The sequence below is a fragment of the Bombyx mandarina genome, chromosome 02 (assembly GCF_030267445.1).
Source record: "Bombyx mandarina strain Sakado chromosome 02, ASM3026744v2".
Classification (NCBI taxonomy): Eukaryota; Metazoa; Arthropoda; class Insecta; order Lepidoptera; family Bombycidae; genus Bombyx; species Bombyx mandarina.
Window position 1 is genome coordinate 3,109,803 of NC_143209.1, and position 20,969 is coordinate 3,130,771.

At 43.6% G+C, this 20,969-nt stretch overlaps 1 protein-coding gene across 1 annotated transcript; it reads right to left on the reverse strand.

Moving 5' to 3' along the window:
• Nucleotides 1-875: 875 nt before the first annotated feature.
• On the reverse strand, nt 876-20,273 carry Cht2 (Chitinase 2). The gene is made up of 9 exons (XM_028172874.2): nt 20,059-20,273; nt 17,842-18,006; nt 15,645-15,840; nt 13,776-13,872; nt 12,991-13,206; nt 11,763-11,957; nt 10,011-10,144; nt 2,510-2,685; nt 876-1,286 (listed from the first exon to the last, which is right to left on the reverse strand). Exons 1-9 carry the CDS (start codon nt 20,129-20,131, stop codon nt 1,021-1,023), a joined length of 1,518 nt encoding a protein of 505 aa, XP_028028675.2. The 5' UTR covers nt 20,132-20,273; the 3' UTR covers nt 876-1,020.
• Between the last annotated feature and the right edge of the window lie 696 nt (nt 20,274-20,969).

Genomic DNA, 20,969 nt, shown 5'->3' on the forward strand with positions numbered 1-20,969 from the left:
TGTTAAGTAGAACAAATTGAACCAGAACGGCTGTATCACGTGACTCGCTTTCTCTCACGAGTCAATATTGTTACGCTGATCTCTTACTGAATTAAGTGATTTATATGAATTGTCGCTTGGTAATTTATTGGTATTTAAAATGACTTCGGTGTTAACACGAATGTTTGGTCTTTTTTTTTTTTTTTTGTTGCTTAGGTGTGTGGTCGAGCTCATTTATTTTTATTTATTTATTTCATTTATTTATTATGTTGGTCGGTTGAAAGCGAAAACATTTTAATCAAGGATTAGTGTAGGTATCTTTAATAAAGATATGGTTTGTCTATTTATTTGCCTTATAACACACAAAAATGCCTTAAAAGCTGACTAATATCATGTGTCAGTTTTTGTGTCATTCTTGACGAATAAAAACTAAATTGGTTCCTTACTGTATTCACCGGGCTCTGTGTCCGCTCTGACAATCCAACACAGAGGCTACAACGACTAATTAACACACTACCATACAATCTGTTCTGACTGCTTCTTCAGAATTCCTCTGAATGACAACGATCGCTTCTAGCGACAAGACCTTTTATTTTACAATGCTAATGTTACCTTTTAACCGACTTCAAAAAAGGAGGAGGTTTTCAATTCGACGGTATGTTTTTTTTATGTTTGTTACCTCATAGCTTTTGACTGGGTGAATCGATTTTGATGATTCTATTTTTATTAAAAAGCTGACGCTTCCCCATTGTGGTCCCATTTCAATGTCCAGTTTAGTCCAGTTCTGATAATGATATCCATGAGAAAACTATATAAGTCTGAAATTTGCATGAAGTACGTGCGCGACAAATAGATGAATAACTCAATATCACGCCAACCGATTTCGATAATTATTGTTTTTGGTGTATATTAATTTGTTTTGGAGTATTTTTTTTTTTCTAATTCGGTTATTGTCAGAACATGTCTGTATTTACAATTATTCGTGCGTAAGTTTTCCTTCTTTCTATCTCTCCGTTCTCCTTCTCTCTCTCTTTCTGTAGTTCAAAATAACAACTGATATATTAGTAAGCTAACCAAGGCCAGACTCCGCTCCGGTCGGGAGCATCCGCTCAGAGTTTGATCTATCTCGTTGTCTCTGTTGACGCGTGACATTTCGTCGAGGATCCTCTTCTCCTCGAGGGCGAGGGTGGTCGCGGCGTTGACCGTCTGCATCAGCTGGTAGTTGCTGAGCTGGGGCTGGGGTAGGCGGAGTTCCAGCCTGCCGTCGGTCAGGGAGTAGGCCGTGCCGCGGTGGAGGTTCCGGGCCTCTGTGGACCACGGGCCGCTATAATCCTTCGATCTTATCTTTTAGGGGAAAACTGCTTTTTGCAGATTGACATACGTAGGTACTGTTCTCGGACTGTTTACCAGGTATGCCCGTGCACATATAAGATATGTACCGTACGATATCTATACATATAAATAAAATTGGAATGTCTGTTTGTAATATTGAAATAACCGCTTTTACTACATGTATATGAATATCGACACTTGAAAGGCGAACGTGACTAAGCGACAATAACTGCTTTGTACATAAATGATAGGCAATAACCATATTCGATGCGCAAATAAAATATATTTCTAAGTGTATTAAAATCATTTCAATCCTACAGCTACCAGCTAGATTCGTTAAAATAAATTTTGTTTTCAGGTATTTCAACTTTAAATTAGTCTACTGTAAAGTTCACGCATTGTCGCTTATTCACGTTTGCCTTTCAAGCGTCGATATGTATATATTTAAGGACGAGTATTTGTATCTATAAATATGTAATTATATATACACATAATGTAATTATATATACACATATGTTTCAGTAATATCACCTTCACACTACACCTACCAAGGTTCATCTCTGCACTCCCCTAAGGTAGACTGTCAGAGAATGCCTATGGCATTAAGTCCGCCTTTATACTGTCTAGTATATGTATAAAGTTATAAATAAATAAATAAAATCCTTCGATCTTATCTTTTGGGGAAAACTGCGGGCTTTTTGCAGATTGACGTACGTAGGTATTGTTCTCGGACTGTTACCACGTATGCCCATGCACATATAATTTTTTATTTTATTGCCTAGATATGTGGACGAGCTCACAGCCCACCTGGTGTTAAGTGGTTACTGGATCCCATAGACATCTACAACGTAAATGCGCCACACACCTTGAGATATAAGTTCTAAGCTCTCAGTATAGTTAAGAGATTTGTACCATACGATTTGGACTATACGATTTGCACTATCATATATTTGTCATACGATTTATGGCTAATAAATGATTTGCATTTTTTTTATTTATTGCTTAGATGAGTGGACGAGCTCACAGACCACCTGGTTTTAAGTGGTTGCTGGAGCCCATAGACATCTACAACGTTAATGCGCCACCCACCTTGAGATATAAGTTCTAAGGTCTCTTAACATCAGGTGGGCTGTGAGTTCGTCCACCCATCTAAGCAATTAAAAAAAAACACTTTTCAAGGGGTTTGGATGATACTCACCGTCGCCCAGTTTCAAGGTTTTCAAAGCCTCCTTAAGTAAGGGATCGTTGACCATCCTGTTGTAGCGGTCTGTGAAGTCCTTGAAGGTCCTGTCGTCGATTCCGCAGTGACCTCTGAAGTCGTCCGTGTCTATACTCCAGACCATGAGACCGCCTAAGTTATTGTCTACGGCGAACCTGAGGAATAACGGTTTTTACTAGAGATGAAACGGATATCCGGTAACAATCCGGTATCCGGCCGGATTTCGGATAGTAAAATTTAAGAAAATCTCATGGTTATACGAAAGGCAAATAATACCATAACTTTTATTTTTATAATCGCACGACAAAAGTGATTGTTTTATTAATTAGTTTGTTTAATACTCAAAATTAATAAGTGGCAAATTGTAGTGAATGAAGTCCAAATCGTAGTCGCGATCTCTTTTTTTTTTTTTATGGTTGAAAGTTTACTGGTGGCCCGAAGGCCTTTCCAGTTTCACCAGGACAGGTGGGCGAGCAAAGGCTCAGCCAGGAGGGGTGGGATTTGCTAACAGCTACCCGAGCGCCTCCGAAGGAGACCTAACAACTCAAGAGTAGCTGCTTCGCGAATGAATCTATTACCGGATCGGAATCGCGACCCGCTGAGAAGATCCGGCGAGAAACTCAGCGGGCTGATGCATGGGTTAGGTTGCACGTCGACCTCTTTGTCGAGTTCGACGAGTACGGTTACCGGGGTCCCTAAGCCTGCCCCTAGTATTAGAGCTGAAGGCATCTAATGCAAAGGTTATTGGATCTGATGGATCCGTAAGGACGTGTCTAGGGCGTCGACGGTGACTGGCTCCTGCATGATCAGGATTCGGAGAGTAGTCAGCGGCGGCAACGATAAGGCGATTATCATGACGCATAGCCTTATCGAAGTATCGTTCCGACGCTGACTTCATGTATTTCCGAATTGATTCGAGGCCCAGGTCGTCGTGTAGGTCAACGTTCCTCACGAACCACGGAGCGCCGACAGCTAACCTGCAAAAGCGGGATTGTAGGGATTGGAGGGTGTCTATGTGTGTGCGGGCCGCGTGAGCGAACACCACACTCGCGTAAGTCATGACGGGCCTTATGCAAGTTTTGTAAAGTGTCACCTTGTTCCGAAGGGACATTTTACTCCGCTTACAGATCATGGGGTAGAGTCTACCGAGAATAAACGCGGCACGGTCACGGACTGATTTTATATGCGGGCGGAATGTCATCGATGCATCCAGGGTAACGCCCAGGTACTTGACCTTCCTGGCCCAGGGTATGGGTTGTCTAAAGAGAGTAATCGGGGGTGTGAGATTCCTCCTCCTAATCCGGGAGGAAATCCGTGTGGAGCTTCCCCTCTGAAATAGCACCGCAGTACTTTTCGCTGGGTTGATGTCTATGCGCCATTTTCGGAACCACTGTCCTAGGGCTAGGGCTGCGCTCTGAAGCTTCTTCGCGATTAGGGACTTATTTCTACTAGAATAGTAAACAGTCGTGTCGTCGGCGAATAAAGCTAAATGGGTCGGCGGCGACCGGGGAATATCGTTGACGAATAAGCTAAATAGGAGTGGTGAGAGGACAGAGCCTTGCGGGACTCCAGCTGTGAGAGGTCGTGAGGAGGAGCGGGTTCCCTCGACTCGATATCGAAAAGAGCGGTTCGACAAGAAGTCCCGTATGATGAGCACGAGACTATCCGGCACGCCCATGTTGAATAGTTTGAAAATCAAACCATTGTGCCAGACTTTGTCGAACGCTTTTGCGACGTCGAAGAAGAGAGCTCCCGTGTATAACGGTTTTGGTCGATTAAGCCCCACAAGAATGTGCTCCGTGAGGCGGTGCACCTGTTGAACGCATGAGTGATTTGTACGGAATCCGAATTGTTCATCGATGAGAATGCCCTTGGATGAGACGAAATCTCTGAGGCGCTTGTAGAGCAGACGCTCATACAGTTTGCCTAGAGACATGAGGAGGCTAATCGGGCGGTAGCTCGTCGGATGATTTTTTGGTTTACCGGGTTTATGTATGCCGATAACGTCCGCTTCTTTCCACACCGCGGGAAAGATACAGTTCGCCATAGCGGCATTGAAAATAGATGCCAACATCACGATGAGTTGGACGGGTAGAAGTTTAATAACGCGGTTAGATATACCGTCGGAACCGGGAGCCTTGCGAGGACGTAGGTCTTTGATCAAGTCTTTAACTTCCATCGGGGTGACGGGTGGTAACGTATCCGAGGGTGGCAAGGAGGCTCTGCGTTCTACCTCACTGTCTACTAATTCTACATGAACAGGGTCCACGGATTGAGTGCTGGGCGTGCACTGGGTTTGCAATGTATCGGCCAGCAGCTCTGCTTTTTCGTCATCATCAAAGGCCGCGAGTTGGCCTGAGGGGCCTACGAGGGGGGGCATAGTTACTACCGTATCCGATTTGAGAGTACGAGCTAAGCGGTAGTAAGACCTTTGGGAGGGCGCGAGTCCTTCTAAGAAATCAGACCATCTGGCATCTCGGACTTCGGCGATGCGAGACTTTACGTCGCGTTGTAGGGCACGCATTCGAATACGATTTTCCGCGGTAGGATACCTGTCGTAGGCGCGTATCGAGGCGTTCTTAGCTCTAAGGAGTTCCCTAATATCGTCGGACAATTTGAAGCGGTGAAGGAAGTCCTCCGCTACAACTTGTTTCGATGACCTATCTAATGTCGAGGTGATGTGTGATGTTAAGATGTCTATGGCTTCAGCGGTATCCTGAGGAGACGGGGTAGAGTCCGGGTTAAACGGGAGCGATGGTGGATCAGATTCAGCCAGGCTGATGCCCAGCGTGTGCCAATCCACCACAGTCCTCGTGACGGGAACGGAATCGGGAGCGCGACCGAGCTTCATGACGACGGGACGGTGGTCTGAATCTAACTCTGAAACTACTTCGATCGAGTGTAAGCGCAGAGTTACGTTTTTTAATAACGCTATGTCGAGTATATCCGGGCGATGCGCGATATTTAGCGGGTAGTGAGTCGGGGTTAACGGAGCGACGATATCGAAGGCGAGATCATCGACTAACGCGTCAAGCCGCCTGCCATTCGGGGTTGTGGTGTGTGAGTTCCACCTGATGTGTTTACAATTTAGGTCGCCCGCCAGAATGACAGAGCTCCCCATACCGAGCAGCGCCTCAATATCGCTGCTTAGAACGATCTTATCCGGTGGAAGATAAACGGACGCGATAACGATCGGCGCGTGTCCCGTCAGTGAGATTCGGCACACTGATGCTTCGATATTAGCGAGCGCGGGAGGATCGAGCGGGACGCAATGCAGGGCTCTTCTATAGTAAATAACGGTACCACCACCACGGGCAGAGAGCCTGTCGTTCCTGACCATGTTATAGTTCGCGATTTTAGGGTCACGGCGCGCGGGCTTAAGTAGGGTCTCCTGCACTAAGAAAATGTAAATTTGATGGTCACGCAAAAAATCACAAACCTGATCACGTTGATTTGCGAGACCGTAAGCGTTAAAAAATCCTATTGTTACGGATAAGGGTTTTATTCTACTAATGTACGCCATTGATTACCGGCGGAGTGAGGGGAGGACGTACGTATTTAACGACGCGTATACGTCAGCGTATTCTTGCACAACGGCGATGAAATGTTGTGCAGTGGAGGCGGCGCGAATGGCGTCACCCAAAGCGTTAACACGCTCAAAGTTGATCGACTGAAAAAAGTCGATCGCTAGAGCGAGATTTTCGGACGCGGTCGGAGGGCAGGTCGCGGGGGAGGGACGTATCGCGGGGGTGGGACGAGTCGCGGGGGAGAGAGTTGTAGCCGTGTTCGTGTACGGCAACGGTTTAGCCCAAGCCGAGACGCTGGGCACCGACGCCGGCACGAAAGCAGGCTTAGCCTTCGGCACAGAGGGTACCGTGGCTTTGATGTCTGGGCCGGAAGCTCGGAGGCGGTTTTGACGGGCGACGCGGCGATTTATTTTTGGAGCTCGGGGGCATCCACGGTAGTTCGCGGGGTGACCTTGTGTTCGGCACAGGACACAGCTAGGCGGTTCCGTCGCGGTTTTTTGGTCGCGAGCGCAGAGGGCCGTGGCGTGATCGCCCAAACACTTAACACATCGGGGGCGCGCGTGACAGTTACGGGAAGAGTGCCCGTACAGTTGGCAGTTATGGCACTGACTAGGAGTGCCTTTTTTATGGGGGACTTCGACGGCAATACCGGAGAGCCTACAGACGGTCCGAATGTTAAAAATTTGCTTACCCTCGGGGGCAGGCTGGAGGGCGACTAAAACCATATTGTATGGCTCCCTACCGCGGCCGGTGTGCATGCGGTGCACGGAATTTACTGGTAGGCCTTGTTCTATCAGATCTGCCTTGACGAGATCGGCATCTAGCTCCTTCGGGATTCCACGTATGACAACGCGGAGTTCGCGCTCCTCCTGGAGCGTATAAGTGTGGAAACTTATACGCTCCTTTCGGAGGTAACTTGAGAGGGCCCTATGGTCGTCGGGTGTCGTTACTTTTATTTGAATCCCGTTGGCGAGATTACGGGCGCTGGCAAAATTAATATTTTTGGCCTTAAGGGCCAGGGAAACTCGGTCCCAAGCTGCCTTCTCTTGAAGGATAACCGGGGGAGGGGTCTGAGTTTTAGATTGCGCCACCGGTCGCGGCGACGGAGTGGCACGGGCTGGAGGCGCAACGGGAGTCTGAGGGCGGGGGCGCGACGCGTTCGCGGCTTTGCTAATTTTAGCGGCCGCGAGAGCTCGAGACTCCGCGGCACGCTTCTTACCCTTTTGTACCAGGGTGAATCCATCCGTCGATGAGGCGGGGGCGAGGTCGACCTCCATCTCCGAGTCAGAGTCGGAGGACGAGGAGGCGGGCGCAGGTGACCTACAAGCAGGAGTTTTGGAGGGCGCGACGGAGGCCGCGGATGATCGCGCTGCTGGAACGGTGGCCACGGCGGACGATGCAGTAGTTTTACTCGCCAGTATAGGCGACGCGGGAACGGCAGGCACGACGGAGGCTGCGGTGCTCGATGTAGACGCTTTGCACGCAGGTACAGGCGACGCAGGAGCAGCGAGCACGGCGGAGTCTTCGAGAGAGCTCGCAGTGTGATTGGCCTTGAAAGCCAGAAACTCTGAGGCGAGTTGTGGGTGACGAAGTCGGAGGAATTCCACGAATACAGCGTCCATGATCGCTGAGTACCCAGGTGGGGCGGCCCCGGGTCTTGAAAACACTCGCCTTGCGGCGAGGCCCCAACTTCTCGGACCTGAGCGGTTCTATTGAACACAGGTGGCAATGCGGCGCGATTACTACAGGACAAAGAAAAAGCACAACAAAACAGAAATTACAAAAAGAAGCAAAACAAATAAATACTTGCAGGAAAACACTTTGTCGGCAAATGTTCCACGAACACAAAAATAACTAAAACAAAACAAATAAAAGCTTCCAGGAAACACACTTGGTCGGCAGATGTATCACGAACACAGGCCGCGCGAACAATGGCCGGGCTAACAAAAGCCGGGCGAACAAAGACCGGGCGATCGAGTGGTCGATGAGCACGTCCGCACGTGACGGGTGCCTTTATCGGAATGTCGCGATCTCTGCTACGTGGGACAACGTACGTGGGACATGAAAAGCGTGTCAGATGTAAGCATTTGGTATTACCAGTATTTTTCTCATAAATACTGTCAAAAGAGGGTAGTTTAGTTTTCTTTTTTTTTTTAGTTTACCTGTTTTGACTTCTATTAACAAAATCAATACATAATTTTATCCTCCTTAAAAGATAGATAATGTAACTGGTAAAAAATAAAAAAATAAAATTAATTATGTGGTGTCGTGGGACACCAGGTAGGAACGAAGTTCCTTCGGCTAATGTAGAATCGACACAAATTGCAAAAAAAATTGTGTTCAATTTTATGTAGGTTTTCTTGATTTTTCTCTTAAATTTTGCTGATTAGTTTTTATTTAAGTACAAGAAAGTGTTTAGGAAATTCAGTATTTTAGGAAATACAGTCAAAATCTGTCATAACGACATCGAAGGGACTGCTCATATTCAGTCGTAAAAACCGATAGTCGTAACAACCGGTGATGTTTAATGTGTATTATGCAACTACAAACAAATCGATAGGGAATTATTGGAAAAATATATTTATTCAACTATGTACATTTTGTTTATTACACATAAGTACAATGCATATTATTTTTCTGTGAGCATAAAATCTGTAATTTTGGTCTGTTTGGAACACTTCTGTTGTGCATAGATATTTTATAATTCACGTTGGATTTTAATTAACGTATCCTCATTGCTCTTTCCAAATGGTTGAAATTGTCGAGTGTGATACACCATATTCCTTTGCTAAGTCTTTGTTTGAAATTCCGCTCTCTAGCTTGGATATAATACGGATTTTTCTTCAATATTAATTTGTTTTCTTTTTCTTTGCGACATTTTTAAAGTTTCACGAATAACTCCACAAAGTTTTGGTGCGTCTTGTGTATAGATAAGTAACAAACTAACTGAAGAGATATGAAGAAGCGGGCTTTGACTCTGCTGCATGCATGTGTTATGTTTCTAAGAATTAGAAAAGACCCTACACTAAACTAAATCCTATTGTTTTCTTTCCTGATTTTAATAGCCATTGAAGACAAATGTGGATACCTATTCAAATTGTTTAAAAAAATAATAGCCGGTCGTTCTAAAAAATCGAATTCTCCGAAATATTGGTTAAATGTGGTCGTTTTATGAGGTATGTCGTTATAAGCAATGTCGTATAAAGCAATATTTTTAATAAGGCGGTCATATAGCATTCAGCCGGGACCTTTGTTCTAGGTTATTATAACCGGCATGTTGTTCTAACCGATGTCGCAGTAAACGGTTTTGACTGTAATACATTACTTAAAATAAAAAAAACATCGTAATTCAAATTATCAACTAAAATAACAAAATATGTCTCTTTATTTTTGTTTGACAACATAAAATTACATAGAAATAGAAAAATAGAAATAAAAATAATTACAAAATAGAAAGAGAATGGATGAGAGAACGAAAAGAAAGAGGGAGAAAGAGAAAGGTATTATACACTACTCGCTTGTGTATACGACTGTCGCGCCTGCCCACGTCTCATTTAACGGTTTTATGCCACGCACTTTCTTCCACGGATTTTTTCTTACGGTTTTACTATCACATTTTTTTCAGTTCGGTCGCGCAGCAAAATCCCTATCCCCTCCAAGCCTGCCGTAAGGAACTTCGTTCCAAAAATAAATGTTGCAAAGATGATTAATATTGAAAATATCACATGTTAAACCTTTAAAACACTCTCCTATAAAATTAGTAAGTTTTGATATTATACAGTTTTAATGCGAGAGGACGATATATGTTTGAATAAATAGCGTCCACAGAGAGAGCGAAAAAAGTTATTATCCGATGTGGGAATAGAAGCCATGCTCTTCGACAGTCTAGGCCACTAACTGCTGCGTCATCTGGTTAATCAACTAACAAAGAATTAGATGAAAACAGTACTGACTTCACTTTAGCTGCTATAGCTCTGGGATCATCGTAGGAGATGACTCTGGCTCCATCGCGTAAGTATGCTGTGGCGCTCCCCTCGTGCCAGTGGTACTCCCACGGCGATGATTTATTCGAAACCTCTGCGCAGATCTGGAAAAGAGAAAAGCTTCTCAGATTAATTTGTCATACGAGGCTGTTCTTATCACAGGCCCTTGCATAGCCCGAGTGGTATGATCTGTGCTATAACCACAGATTAACATTAGAGGGACTTTTTGGCGGGAACGCGAGGAGTGAAGTTGTGTGATTTGTTTTATTTTGTCTATTTAGTGTTTCTTCAGGTTTAAATGTGTAATAACGGTGGTTTATTAACTGTTTAGTATATACTAAATATCACACAAATATTTCACATATGTGAAAGTGCACAAATGTGGGAAAATGAAATAAAGCCGCTTGACGTAACTTCTCGGGATCCTCCAAAAAGTCCACTGAAAAAATCTCAGTAAATGACCACCATTTTACTGAGATTATATTTCATCCCATATAATCTCATCTCATTTCATTTCATTTCATCCCAGTTGATTAATGTCTCAAATCAATCATCTTCATTTCACTCCATATTATCATTTTTCATAAAAATAAGAATGTAAATTAAAATAAGACATGACCTAAAGGTCTTAGTTACCAGGTCATACAAACGCTTAAAAAAAATTAACATTTTGGTCAGTCCATTTATCACAAGATGGGCGAAATACTCCTTCCATAAAGGAATAAATTGTTGACTGTGAAGAAATAATCACATCGTATAGGGTAATCACTGATTAATTTTCGCGCCCCTCAAATCGAAATTGGTACCTACCAATAATTTAGCTATTTCCGTTTCGATTTGATACCCACCGATTGTTACCTGTGGGTACCTACCCACGCGAGTAACAATCGGTGGGTACACGAATCCGTATAAGTTGTAATAAAGACTTAAACACTATGTGTTATTCCTTCAGCGTGGAAGTTGTTCATGAACAAATGTAGGGTAGATACGTATTTCATTAGCATTGGTATCCCTGTCCTGGTCCTGTCCTGGTCCTGTCGTGGTCCTGTCCTGGTCCTGTCCTGGTCCTGTCGTGGTCCTGTCCTGTTCCTGTCCTGTTCCTGTCCTGGTCCTGTCCTGTTCCTGTCCTGGTCCTGTCCTGTTCCTGTCCTGTTCCTGTCCTGTTCCTGTCCTGTTCCTGTCCTGTTCCTGTCCTGTCCTGTCCTGGTCCTGTCCTGTTCCTGTTCCTGTCCTGGTCCTGTCCTGGTCCTGTCCTGGTCCTGTCCTGGTCCTGTCCTGGTCCTGTCCTGGTCCTATCCTGGTCCTGTCGTGGTCCTGTCCTGGTCCTGTCCTGGTCCTGTCCTGTTCCTGTCCTGTTCCTGTCCTGTTCCTGTCCTGGTCCTGTCCTGTTCCTGTCCTGTTCCTGTCCTGGTCCTGTTCTGGTCCTGTCCTGGTCCTGTCCTGGTCCTGTCCTGGTCCTGTCCTGGTCCTGTCCTGGTCCTGTCCTGGTCCTGTCCTGGTCCTGTCCTGGTCCTGTCCTGGTCCTGTCCTGTCTGGTCCTGTCTTGTCCTGTCCTGTCCTGTCCTGTCCTGTCCTGGTCCTATCCTGTCCTGTCCTGTCCTGTCCTGTCCTGTCCTGTCCTGTCCTGTCCTGGTCCTGTCCTGTCCTGTCCTGGTGCTGTCCATCTTCTTACCAAAAGGTCTAAAAGGTCTAAAAAGACAGCCGTGCCATTGATCGACTTACCTCATTGTATCCCATGAAACCAGCTTCTCTTGTATAAGGCCCTTTGAATCCTGCACTCTCCACGGAAGTGACGCCGAACTGAAGACGTTTCGTTGAAGCGTCATTGAGCACGAACGTGCGCCCGTACATTGGGAGTCCAAGGACCAACTTGTAGGGTGACACGCCTTGAGAGATCATGTATTTGACTGTATACTCCTGTAACAATAAGAGCATTATGAAGCTCAGCCCTAATGGGGAAGACGCCTGGCATACACGTGCAGTCATGCGTGTTCCAAGGATGTTATTTTGGCCTCACGCCACGCGAACTAATAACGTACTGTTAAAACAGTCAAGGCCTTAAGTTTAAAACAAAATTGAAATACAGAAAATGTGGACAACCGTCAGGACTGGGAGTTGAGAGGAATGGCTGAAAAGGTTGAAAAGGAATGGCTGAAATTGCTGATGGAAAAGGCAGTCGAGTATGCAGAAAGCCGTACATGGAATAGTTATAACAAAGGTACCGAAGTGAATGTCCGTATGGGACCCATGTCGCTATAGCCTAGACGTTGCTAACCTGTCTCTAATGCAATAACAAAATGGTTCATTTTGTGGTGGTCACCGTTGAGACTATTTCATATATTAACGTCTGTTCATCACAAAAGAAGAAGTTCTGTTACTGTTTACTGGTGGAAGCACCTCTTGTAAGTCCGCGCGGGTAGGTACCACCACCCCGCCTATTTCAGCCGTGAAGCAGTAATGCGTTTCGGTTTGAAGGGTGGGGCAGCCGCTCTAACTATATTTGAGACCTTAGAACTTATATCTCAAGGTCGGTGGCACGTTTATGTCGTGTATGTCTATGGATTCCAGTAACCACTTTACACCAGGTGGGCTGTGAGCTCGTCCACTCATCTAGCAATAAAAAAAGGGTATTTTTAGTCATGTCCATTGTGACTGATGATCGTGGTTGGTCATCATTCCAGCACGAACAGTTTCTAGTCATCAATTCCGGTCTATAGCATTCCTCATAGTATCCTAGAAGTTTTGTGATGGTTTTTCACCTTTGTGCTGGTCGGCTTATCGTCCTGGGCTCGGCCATATATATGGCTTTTATTCTCACCTCACTCTTAATTTATGGAATAACTGATAACAGCTGAGAGCATACGTTCCAGTAACTTTAATATGCCCCCCAAAGAACCACATAGGAGGTTCGACCCCTAGCTAGAAAAAAAAAGTAACTACCCTCACTCACCACGCTTAGAACGTCTTCATCATCCAGTCCCCTCAATGGAGCGTTCGGACCCACCACTCCGTCCCAGGTTCCGTGGTAATCATAGCACATCATATGAATCAAATCTAAATAGCGACTCAGTTTGCTCAGGTCATAAGCTGACTCCATCGTCTCCTTGCCAGCTCCAAGGGCTGCTGTTAGTATCAAGCTTTTGGGCTCGAAAGCTTCTTTGAGTTCCTGAAATGGTTTACCTCCTCATATGAAATGATTGGCCATAGGATCACGAAAACAATTTAAACGAATAAAAGGTTATAAAATTTTGAATTATTTATTTATGATCAAAAGGGGGGGTTATGCCGTAAACGTAGTGTAGGACACCCTCCTGCTAGATGGAGCGACGACCTGCGCAAGGCAGCTGGCAGTGACTGGATGCGTAGAACCGAAGATCGGGTTCAGTGACGAGCTTTGGGGGAAGCCTATGTGCAGCAGTGGACTGCCGCAGGCTGATGATGATGATGATGATGATGATGATTTATCATTTACTAGAAGTTAACCGCGACTTCGCCTGATTGGTCAAGGAAAATTGTCAGGGTGTAGTTTTCCGTTGGAAAGAGATATTTTTGCTGGACATAAGACAGCCTGCGTCACTCTCCTGGTTGAATGCGGTCACTTTAAAACAACCATGTCCATCCGTTGATTCTTGTTTCGACGCGAAAACGACAGACATAAACAAACAGACGGAATTCAAACGTAAAACCCTTTCGATAGGTTCGGATAAGCGAATGGTTTGGTGGAAGATATCTTACCTTAACAAGGGATACATAGTTCGCCTTATCGTCTGGCTTTCCGCCCCTCTTGCTCGGATACTCCCAATCAAGGTCCAAGCCGTCGAACTTGTACTGACTGAAAAAGAACGCTCCAATTACGCAAAGAAGATGCATCATAATGATCAGCACTCAAATAATATTGGCCTATCTATTCCCTGGTAGACTTGGAAATTCCAACCTCGCGTCGATGGGTAGGTGACCTCACGGGCTCAGAAAGAATTTGCTAACAATAGAGGGCAGCAAAGGCAGTGCTTCGCAAAGTTTACTACTGGTACGATAAAACCAAGATGCTATAATCAGTCATTAGGGCAGGGCAATGAGAAATAAAAAAAAAAAAAATGTGTGCAATTCACACGTGGTAGAAGTGAAACCTTCCAAAATTAAAATATAATTATCCTAAACGTCTTAAGTATATGTAAAATTTTGTCATTAGTAAATAATTGTAAGGTAGCGCCCTCTGTGAATTGATATTTTAATTTCACGTATAATCCTAAATTAAAATTCACTACAAGAGCTTTCATACACACGTTAGTATTAAAAAATCTCACAGATGGCGCTGTATTAAAGAGTATGTAATCTCTTTCTGTCTCATTCTTTGCTGGCTTCATCCTACACATTTTTGTATTTGTGTCTCTTACCTGTCGTTTTTTCCGTTGCATCCGGTTTGAAATCACAACGATTCTAAAGAAGTTTTCACTTCAAAAGTGTGTGTGTGTGCAAGTCACACACGGTAGAAGTGAAACTTATAAAATATAAAAATAATCGCAAGGGTCAACCACTCCGCAGTGCAATGGAGCAGCCGCACCTCGGGGAACCGCCTGCATGATCACGGTATCCCTACGCCAGCTAAGTATGATTTAGCTTTTTTTTTCCTACCTAAGCTGATAGCCTTGAGAGGCTATATCAGCGTCACCTTAACTAGTAGGTGAGCTCACGGAGCTCAAGTCTGATGACGTTCCTAACACGAACCCTGGCAAGAGCCGTGCTTCGTAGAATCTACCACCGGATCGGTAACGCGACCCACTGAGAAGATCCGGCGAGAAACTCAGTGGGCTGTGTAGGAGGGTTAATTTACTCGTCGAGCCCTTCGTCGTAAGCGACGGGTTCGACGAGAACGATGACCGGTGCTTGAGGTACCTCTAAAAGCACCGTTAGTGGATCGGGAGGATCCGAAATGACGTGTTTGGGGCGACGTCGACTGCTTTCCATTCTGTCCGCAGGATCGGGAATGTAGTTACCGGCGGCCACGATGAGAGGGTTCTCGTGTCGTGCCGCTTTATCGAAGTGGCGCATCGACGCCGACTGAAGATACTTATTGATGGACTCTAAGTCCAGGTCGTCATGGAGGTCGACGTTCCTGACGAACCACGGGACTCCGCCGGCTATCCTGCAAAAACGGGATTGAATGATTTGGAATGTTTTTAAGAGAGTGCGCGCCGCGTGAGCGAACACTACACTTGCATAGGCCATGACGGGGCGTATGCAAGTTTTGTAGAGTGTCACCTTATTTCTAAGGGACATTTTACTTCACCTGCATATCATCGGGTAGAGATGATTTAGCTTTTTTCCTACCTAAGCTGAGAGCCTTGAGAGGCTATTTCAGCGTAACCCTAACTTTGGTGATTTAGCAAGAGAAATACTAGAACATCTATCAGCTGTGTAACATCTCGTCGATTCAGGAATTGTTGAATTTACGTGTAGCGACATCTGTTGATAACAAACTAAATAGAAATAAAATAAACATGGCGCGTAACGGAAGAAATTAAGATGGCGCGTAACCGAAAAATGTTACGTACGTTTTTTTCCTCCCTGCGTCGATAAAGAAGTTTCACATCAAAAACAACTCACTTCAAAAAAGTCATGACGCTGTTTATAAAAGTCTTTCTCGTTTCTGGGCTGGATGCCATTTTGGAATAGCGTTCCGAACCCTCATTCCAGCCTCCTATAGCTATGGTCACCTTCAAATGAGGGTAGCGTTCCTTCAAAGCCACGATACGTTTGTAGCCGGCCTTGCCGTAATCCTTTTCTAAATCTTGCCATGGGTCTGGAGAAATAAAAAAATAACGAATTTATTAAATATTTAATCTCATCCTTCGACTGGATATGCGTGCTTACAGAAACCAATAGGCGTCTCAAAGTAAATTCTGCCACCCATATTGAGACACATGAAATACCAATTACAATTTAAACTTATTGAACAGCTTTTTTCCCTAAAAGGGAAGATATGACCTTAATAAGGCCTGCCGTCTTGTATGGATCAGCTTGTTGGACAACAAAAGTGGCGGACGAAAGGCGATTGCATGGAGCAGAGATGCGAATGTTGCAATGGATGTGTGGAGTAACGAGAATGGATAGAATACGGAATGAATATGTTAGAGGAAGTCTGAAAGTGGCACCTGTGACAGAGAAGCTGAGAAGTGCGCGTTTGGGATGGTATGGACATGTGATGAGACGAAATGAAAATGAGGTTGGTAAGAGAGTGTTAACTATGAATGTGGAAGGATATAGAGGAAGAGAGAGACCTAAGAAGAAATGGATGGATTGCGTGAAAGACGATATAGGTAAGAGGGGAGTGAGCGAAGAAATAGTATATGATAGAAGAGTATGGAAGGAGAAAACATGTTGCGCCGACCCCAGGTCGGACTGGGAGAAGGGCAGGATAATTATGAAATGGTGATGGTCAGTTTTTTTTTTTTCATTTTCAGCTTTGCAGAAATAGACATGATGATGGTGGCAAATACTCGTATGCAAACCGATAGACTTGTAAAACTTGATTTTGAGTTTGTGATTCGACACTGGTTCCAGGGTGTGGCTCTTGATGTGTTTCATTATTTACCAATCTAATGATAAAAAGGGGGAAGGGGTAAGGCTTTATATGGAAAGAAGAACTGATCACATCGGTCAATGTTCTATTTATCGACCAAACTATAACAATGTAAGATCCTGAAATGTAATTTCATAAATACATGAGCTCCAAGCAAGGCTGATCAATCACATACGAAAAGTTGTTGTAATTGATTACCAATCATCCAATTCCCGTCCGCTACTTATATTGCACCGTCGGGTATGTAGCTCAGAGCATTGTAGGACATAAGAGCATTGTTTTTGTTAAAGACATTTATTTGGTTTTACGTATCTGGACTTTACGCAGAACCTTGAAGAATTGACCCAGATTGGTCGAAAACATCCATTAACCGATGAGATCACTTCTTCTTTCTATATAAAGTCTTACTCCTCGCCCTTATTTTTATCTGATTGGTGATCAATTAAACATGTTAAGGTCTAAGGCCCTGGAACCAGTATCGAATCAGGACATTAAAATTAAGTTTTGGAGTCTATTGATTTGAGTATTTGCCTCCACCGTCATGCTTATTTCAATTGCGAAGCTAAACGTGAAAAAGAACCGGTTTTTCAGTATATTTAAATTGTAATTGGCACTTGCGTGTCTCGATGTGTGTGGCAGAATTTACTTTGACTCTCTCTCTCTCTCTTTACATCTCTTTGGCTCTCAGTTGAGATGTTGGATATTGGCTTAGACCCGTTGAATTTGAACAGTCTATCTACTGGTATTTTTTTTACTGCTTAGATGGCTGGACGAGCTCACAGCCCACCTGGTATTAAGTAGTTACTGGAGCCCATAGACATCTACAACGTAAATGCGCCACCCACCTTGAGATATAAGTTCAAAGGTCTCAAGTACAGTTACAACGGCTGCCCCACCCTTCAAACCGAAACGCATTACTGCTTCACGGCAGAAATAGGCAGGGTGGTGGTACCCACTCGCGCGGACTCACAAGAGGTCCTACCACCAGTAATTACGCAAATTATAATTTTACGGGTTTCATTTTTATTACACGATGTTTTTCCTTCAACGTGGAAGTCAATCGTGAACATTTGTTGAGTACGTATTTCATTAGAAAAATTGGTACCCGCCTGAGATTCGAACTCCGGTGCATCGCTCAACATGAATGCAACGGACGTCTTATCCGTTAGGCCACGACGACTTCTAAACAGAAGAACGACTACATACAGCAGCTTAACTTACCCAAGCTTTTAATGGTGAATGTGGTTTCGTTGAGTCCGGCGAACGAGTACACCAAATGGGTGCAGAGGGCTGGTTGCAGGTTATCCAGGGTGAATTGCCCATCGTTGGGTCTGTAGGCTGCCCAGCTCGCGACGTAGCAGACCACCGCTTTTCCATGCATCGGCCCTTGAACCACGATACGGTTAAATAAATTGACAAGGTCATGTTTCCACAGGAGTCATTATTCTAGGGAACGCGAAGATTTTCGAGTTCCCTTTTTTATTGCTTAGATGGGTGGACGAGCTCACAGCCCACCTGGTGTTAAGAGGTTACTGGAGCCCATGGACATCTGCAACGTTAATGCGCCACCTACCTTGAGATATAAGTTCTAAGGTCTCAGTATAGTTACAACGGCTGCCCCACCCTTCAAACCGAAACGCATTACTGCTTCGCGGCAGAAATAGGCAGGGCGGTGGTACCTACCCGTACGGACTCACAAGAGGTCCTACCACCAGTGTTGCACCTAGATATTTGAAGTTCCATTGGCATGTTAGTATGGAAGGGACGTACGGATGTTATCTTCTAACATAAATACAATTTTTTCCTCAAAAACAAGAACCTCATAATACGTACATAATATAATACCTACGTAAAGAGTTTTGAGTTTTACGTTATCGAGAAGGTTAAAAAATTCGCACTAATCACACAGTTTCAGTCATGCGCAAGTTAAGTCAATAAACATATTTTATTTGTTTTCTTTCCAATCGCATTAATGCAATTTGGCTGTTAGAAGTCATTAACATTCCTATATATTAAGTATATATATAAAAATGAATTGCTGTTCGTTAGTCTCGCTAAAACTCGAGAACGGCTGGACCGATTTGGCTAACTTTGGTCTTGAATTATTCGTGGAAGTCCAGAGAAGATTCAAAAGGTAGATATAAATATAAAAATGCTCGGAATTAAATAAAAATAACAATTTTGTTTTTCCTTTGATGTGTCCCCCGTCGGACGGATTCCTTTTGTTTGTTTTAAGTTTATTTTATACAAAACTTTAGGTCTTTTATTTATCGATTGAGGCACTAAGAAGTCTGCCGGGTCAGCTAGTTCATAATACAATCGAACTTTACTACGAAAATGAATAAAACGAGGAGATAAATACAAGGAAAAGGATGCCGTTCAATTCCTTTAAAATTTAATTAAAGTATTTCTGTAATGACTCATTTCGTGAATCATTAAACCTAACAACAAAATTCAACTGGGTGCTTTTTCTTCTATTTTTTAAGTGTGACATTTGGTTCCTGTGACGTTAATGTTGCCAATGTCGGATTTATAAAAAAACACGTGTGGCACTCGGGGACTGGCGCGGTAAGGCTACTGCTTAGCATTTTTTATCGTCCTCGTCGAACCCGTCACTTGCGACGAAGGGCTCGAAGAGTAAATTAACCGACAGACAGCCCACTGAGTTTCTCGCCGGATCTTCTCAGTGGGTCGCGTTTCCGATCCGGTGGTAGATTCTGCGAAGAACTGCTCTTGCTTGGGTTAATGTTAGCAACGTTTTTAGATTTGAGCCCCTTCAGCTCACCTAGCTGTTAGGTTATGCTGATATATATATATATGATATAGGCTCTCAAGGCTAAGCTTAGCTTAGGAAGGATAAAAAAAAGATAACATTGATCGAGTAGTTAAAAAAACTAGAACTAAGCATAGTGACATTACCATTACCCGACTAATTATGATAGTAACCAGTCCCTATTTAAATATCGTTAGAAAGCTTGATATATAATTTCATTTTGACAGTCTAAAGCAAAAACAGACTTTTTGGCGGGAACGCGAGGAGTGAAATTGTGTTTTATTTTGTTTATTTAGTGTTTCTTCAGGTTTAAATGTGTAATAACGGTGGTTTATTGTTTAATATCTGTGAAAGTGCTCAAACGTGGGAAAATGAAACAAAGCCGCTGGACGTAACTTCTTGGGATCCTCCAAAAAGTCCACTGAAAAAAACTCAGTAAATGACCACAATTTTACTGAGATTCTACATTTCATCCTATATCATCTCGTTTCATTTCATTTCATTCTTCATAAAAATAAGAATATAAATTAAAATAAGACATGACTTAAAGGTCTTAGTTACCAGGTCACACAATCTCTTAAAAAAATATGACAAAACCTCGTAAGTCTATGATTCAGAGGCTAGCAGAAAACTTTCTCTTTTAAAGTAAAAACAAAAACACTCACCGCCCAATATCTGACCGTCCAAACTCGGCGCCATTAAAGCAAAAATTAACAACAAAAACAACACTACCGCCATTTTGTTTCAATACAAACTACAAAATCAACTTAAAAATGTTGGAGGAACGTGTATTTTGAATTTAGAACCACGCCGTTGCGCCACGGCGACCAAACTGTATGAAATCTACGTCAGACCGCGAGACATTCTCCTTGACTGACTGAGCGCGTTTGACATTTGCTATGTTGCAGACTTCTCCGATTATATTCGCAGTTGAATTTAAGCCCTAATTATCTGGAAATACGAATCAAATTTTATTAACGGGGTCAAGGATGTAACTTAAAAAATTCAAATTTAAAAGAACCATACCGGAATTATTGGGAATGTTTTAAAATTTAATATATAATTTAAATGAAAATGTGTTTTATTCGGTTTGAGGTAGAGTAGAAATCGTATTGTTTTTAAATAATATTTTTAGGGGGACATGTAATTTAAGGATCCAAGAAATGGAACGTGATTGTGTTTTGAATTAAATTTTAATGCTTACGTAACACGGTTTAAATTTGTTTTTGTAGATTTAATCGGCTAGAGATGTGCAATGATGAATAATACATTTACTTATTCATTAGTAGGTAGTACCGGTTGTAATGAAGTCCAAAAAGTGGATTTTTAAACAAAATTTATTTTATATATTTTTTTTATTTTTTTTTTATTGCCCTGTAGGCAGACGAGCATGCGGCCCACCTTGTGGTGAGTGGTGGCCGTCGCCCGTGGACATCAGCAATGCCAGGGGCAGAGCCAAGTCGCTGCTTAAGTACTCTCCCCAGCCTCGTTTGAAGAAGGACATGTCGTAGCGCTCGGGAAACACCGTGGAGGGGAGCTCATTCCAAAGCCGGATGGTACGTGACGGAAAAGATAT

What these genes read in the sequence shown, in the direction of transcription:
- Cht2 (XM_028172874.2), bottom strand. Translation starts at nt 20,131, where the DNA reads ATGGCGGTAGTGTTGTTTTTGTTGTTAATTTTTGCTTTAATGGCGCCG. An exon ending in AGCGTCATGACTTTTTTGAA is followed by an intron (nt 13,873 to 15,644) that starts GTGAGTTGTTTT and finishes GTTCTTTTTCAG; the next exon opens with TCAGTACAAGTTCGACGGCT. An exon ending in ATGAAGACGTTCTAAGCGTG is followed by an intron (nt 11,958 to 12,990) that starts GTGAGTGAGGGT and finishes TTATTGTTACAG; the next exon opens with GAGTATACAGTCAAATACAT.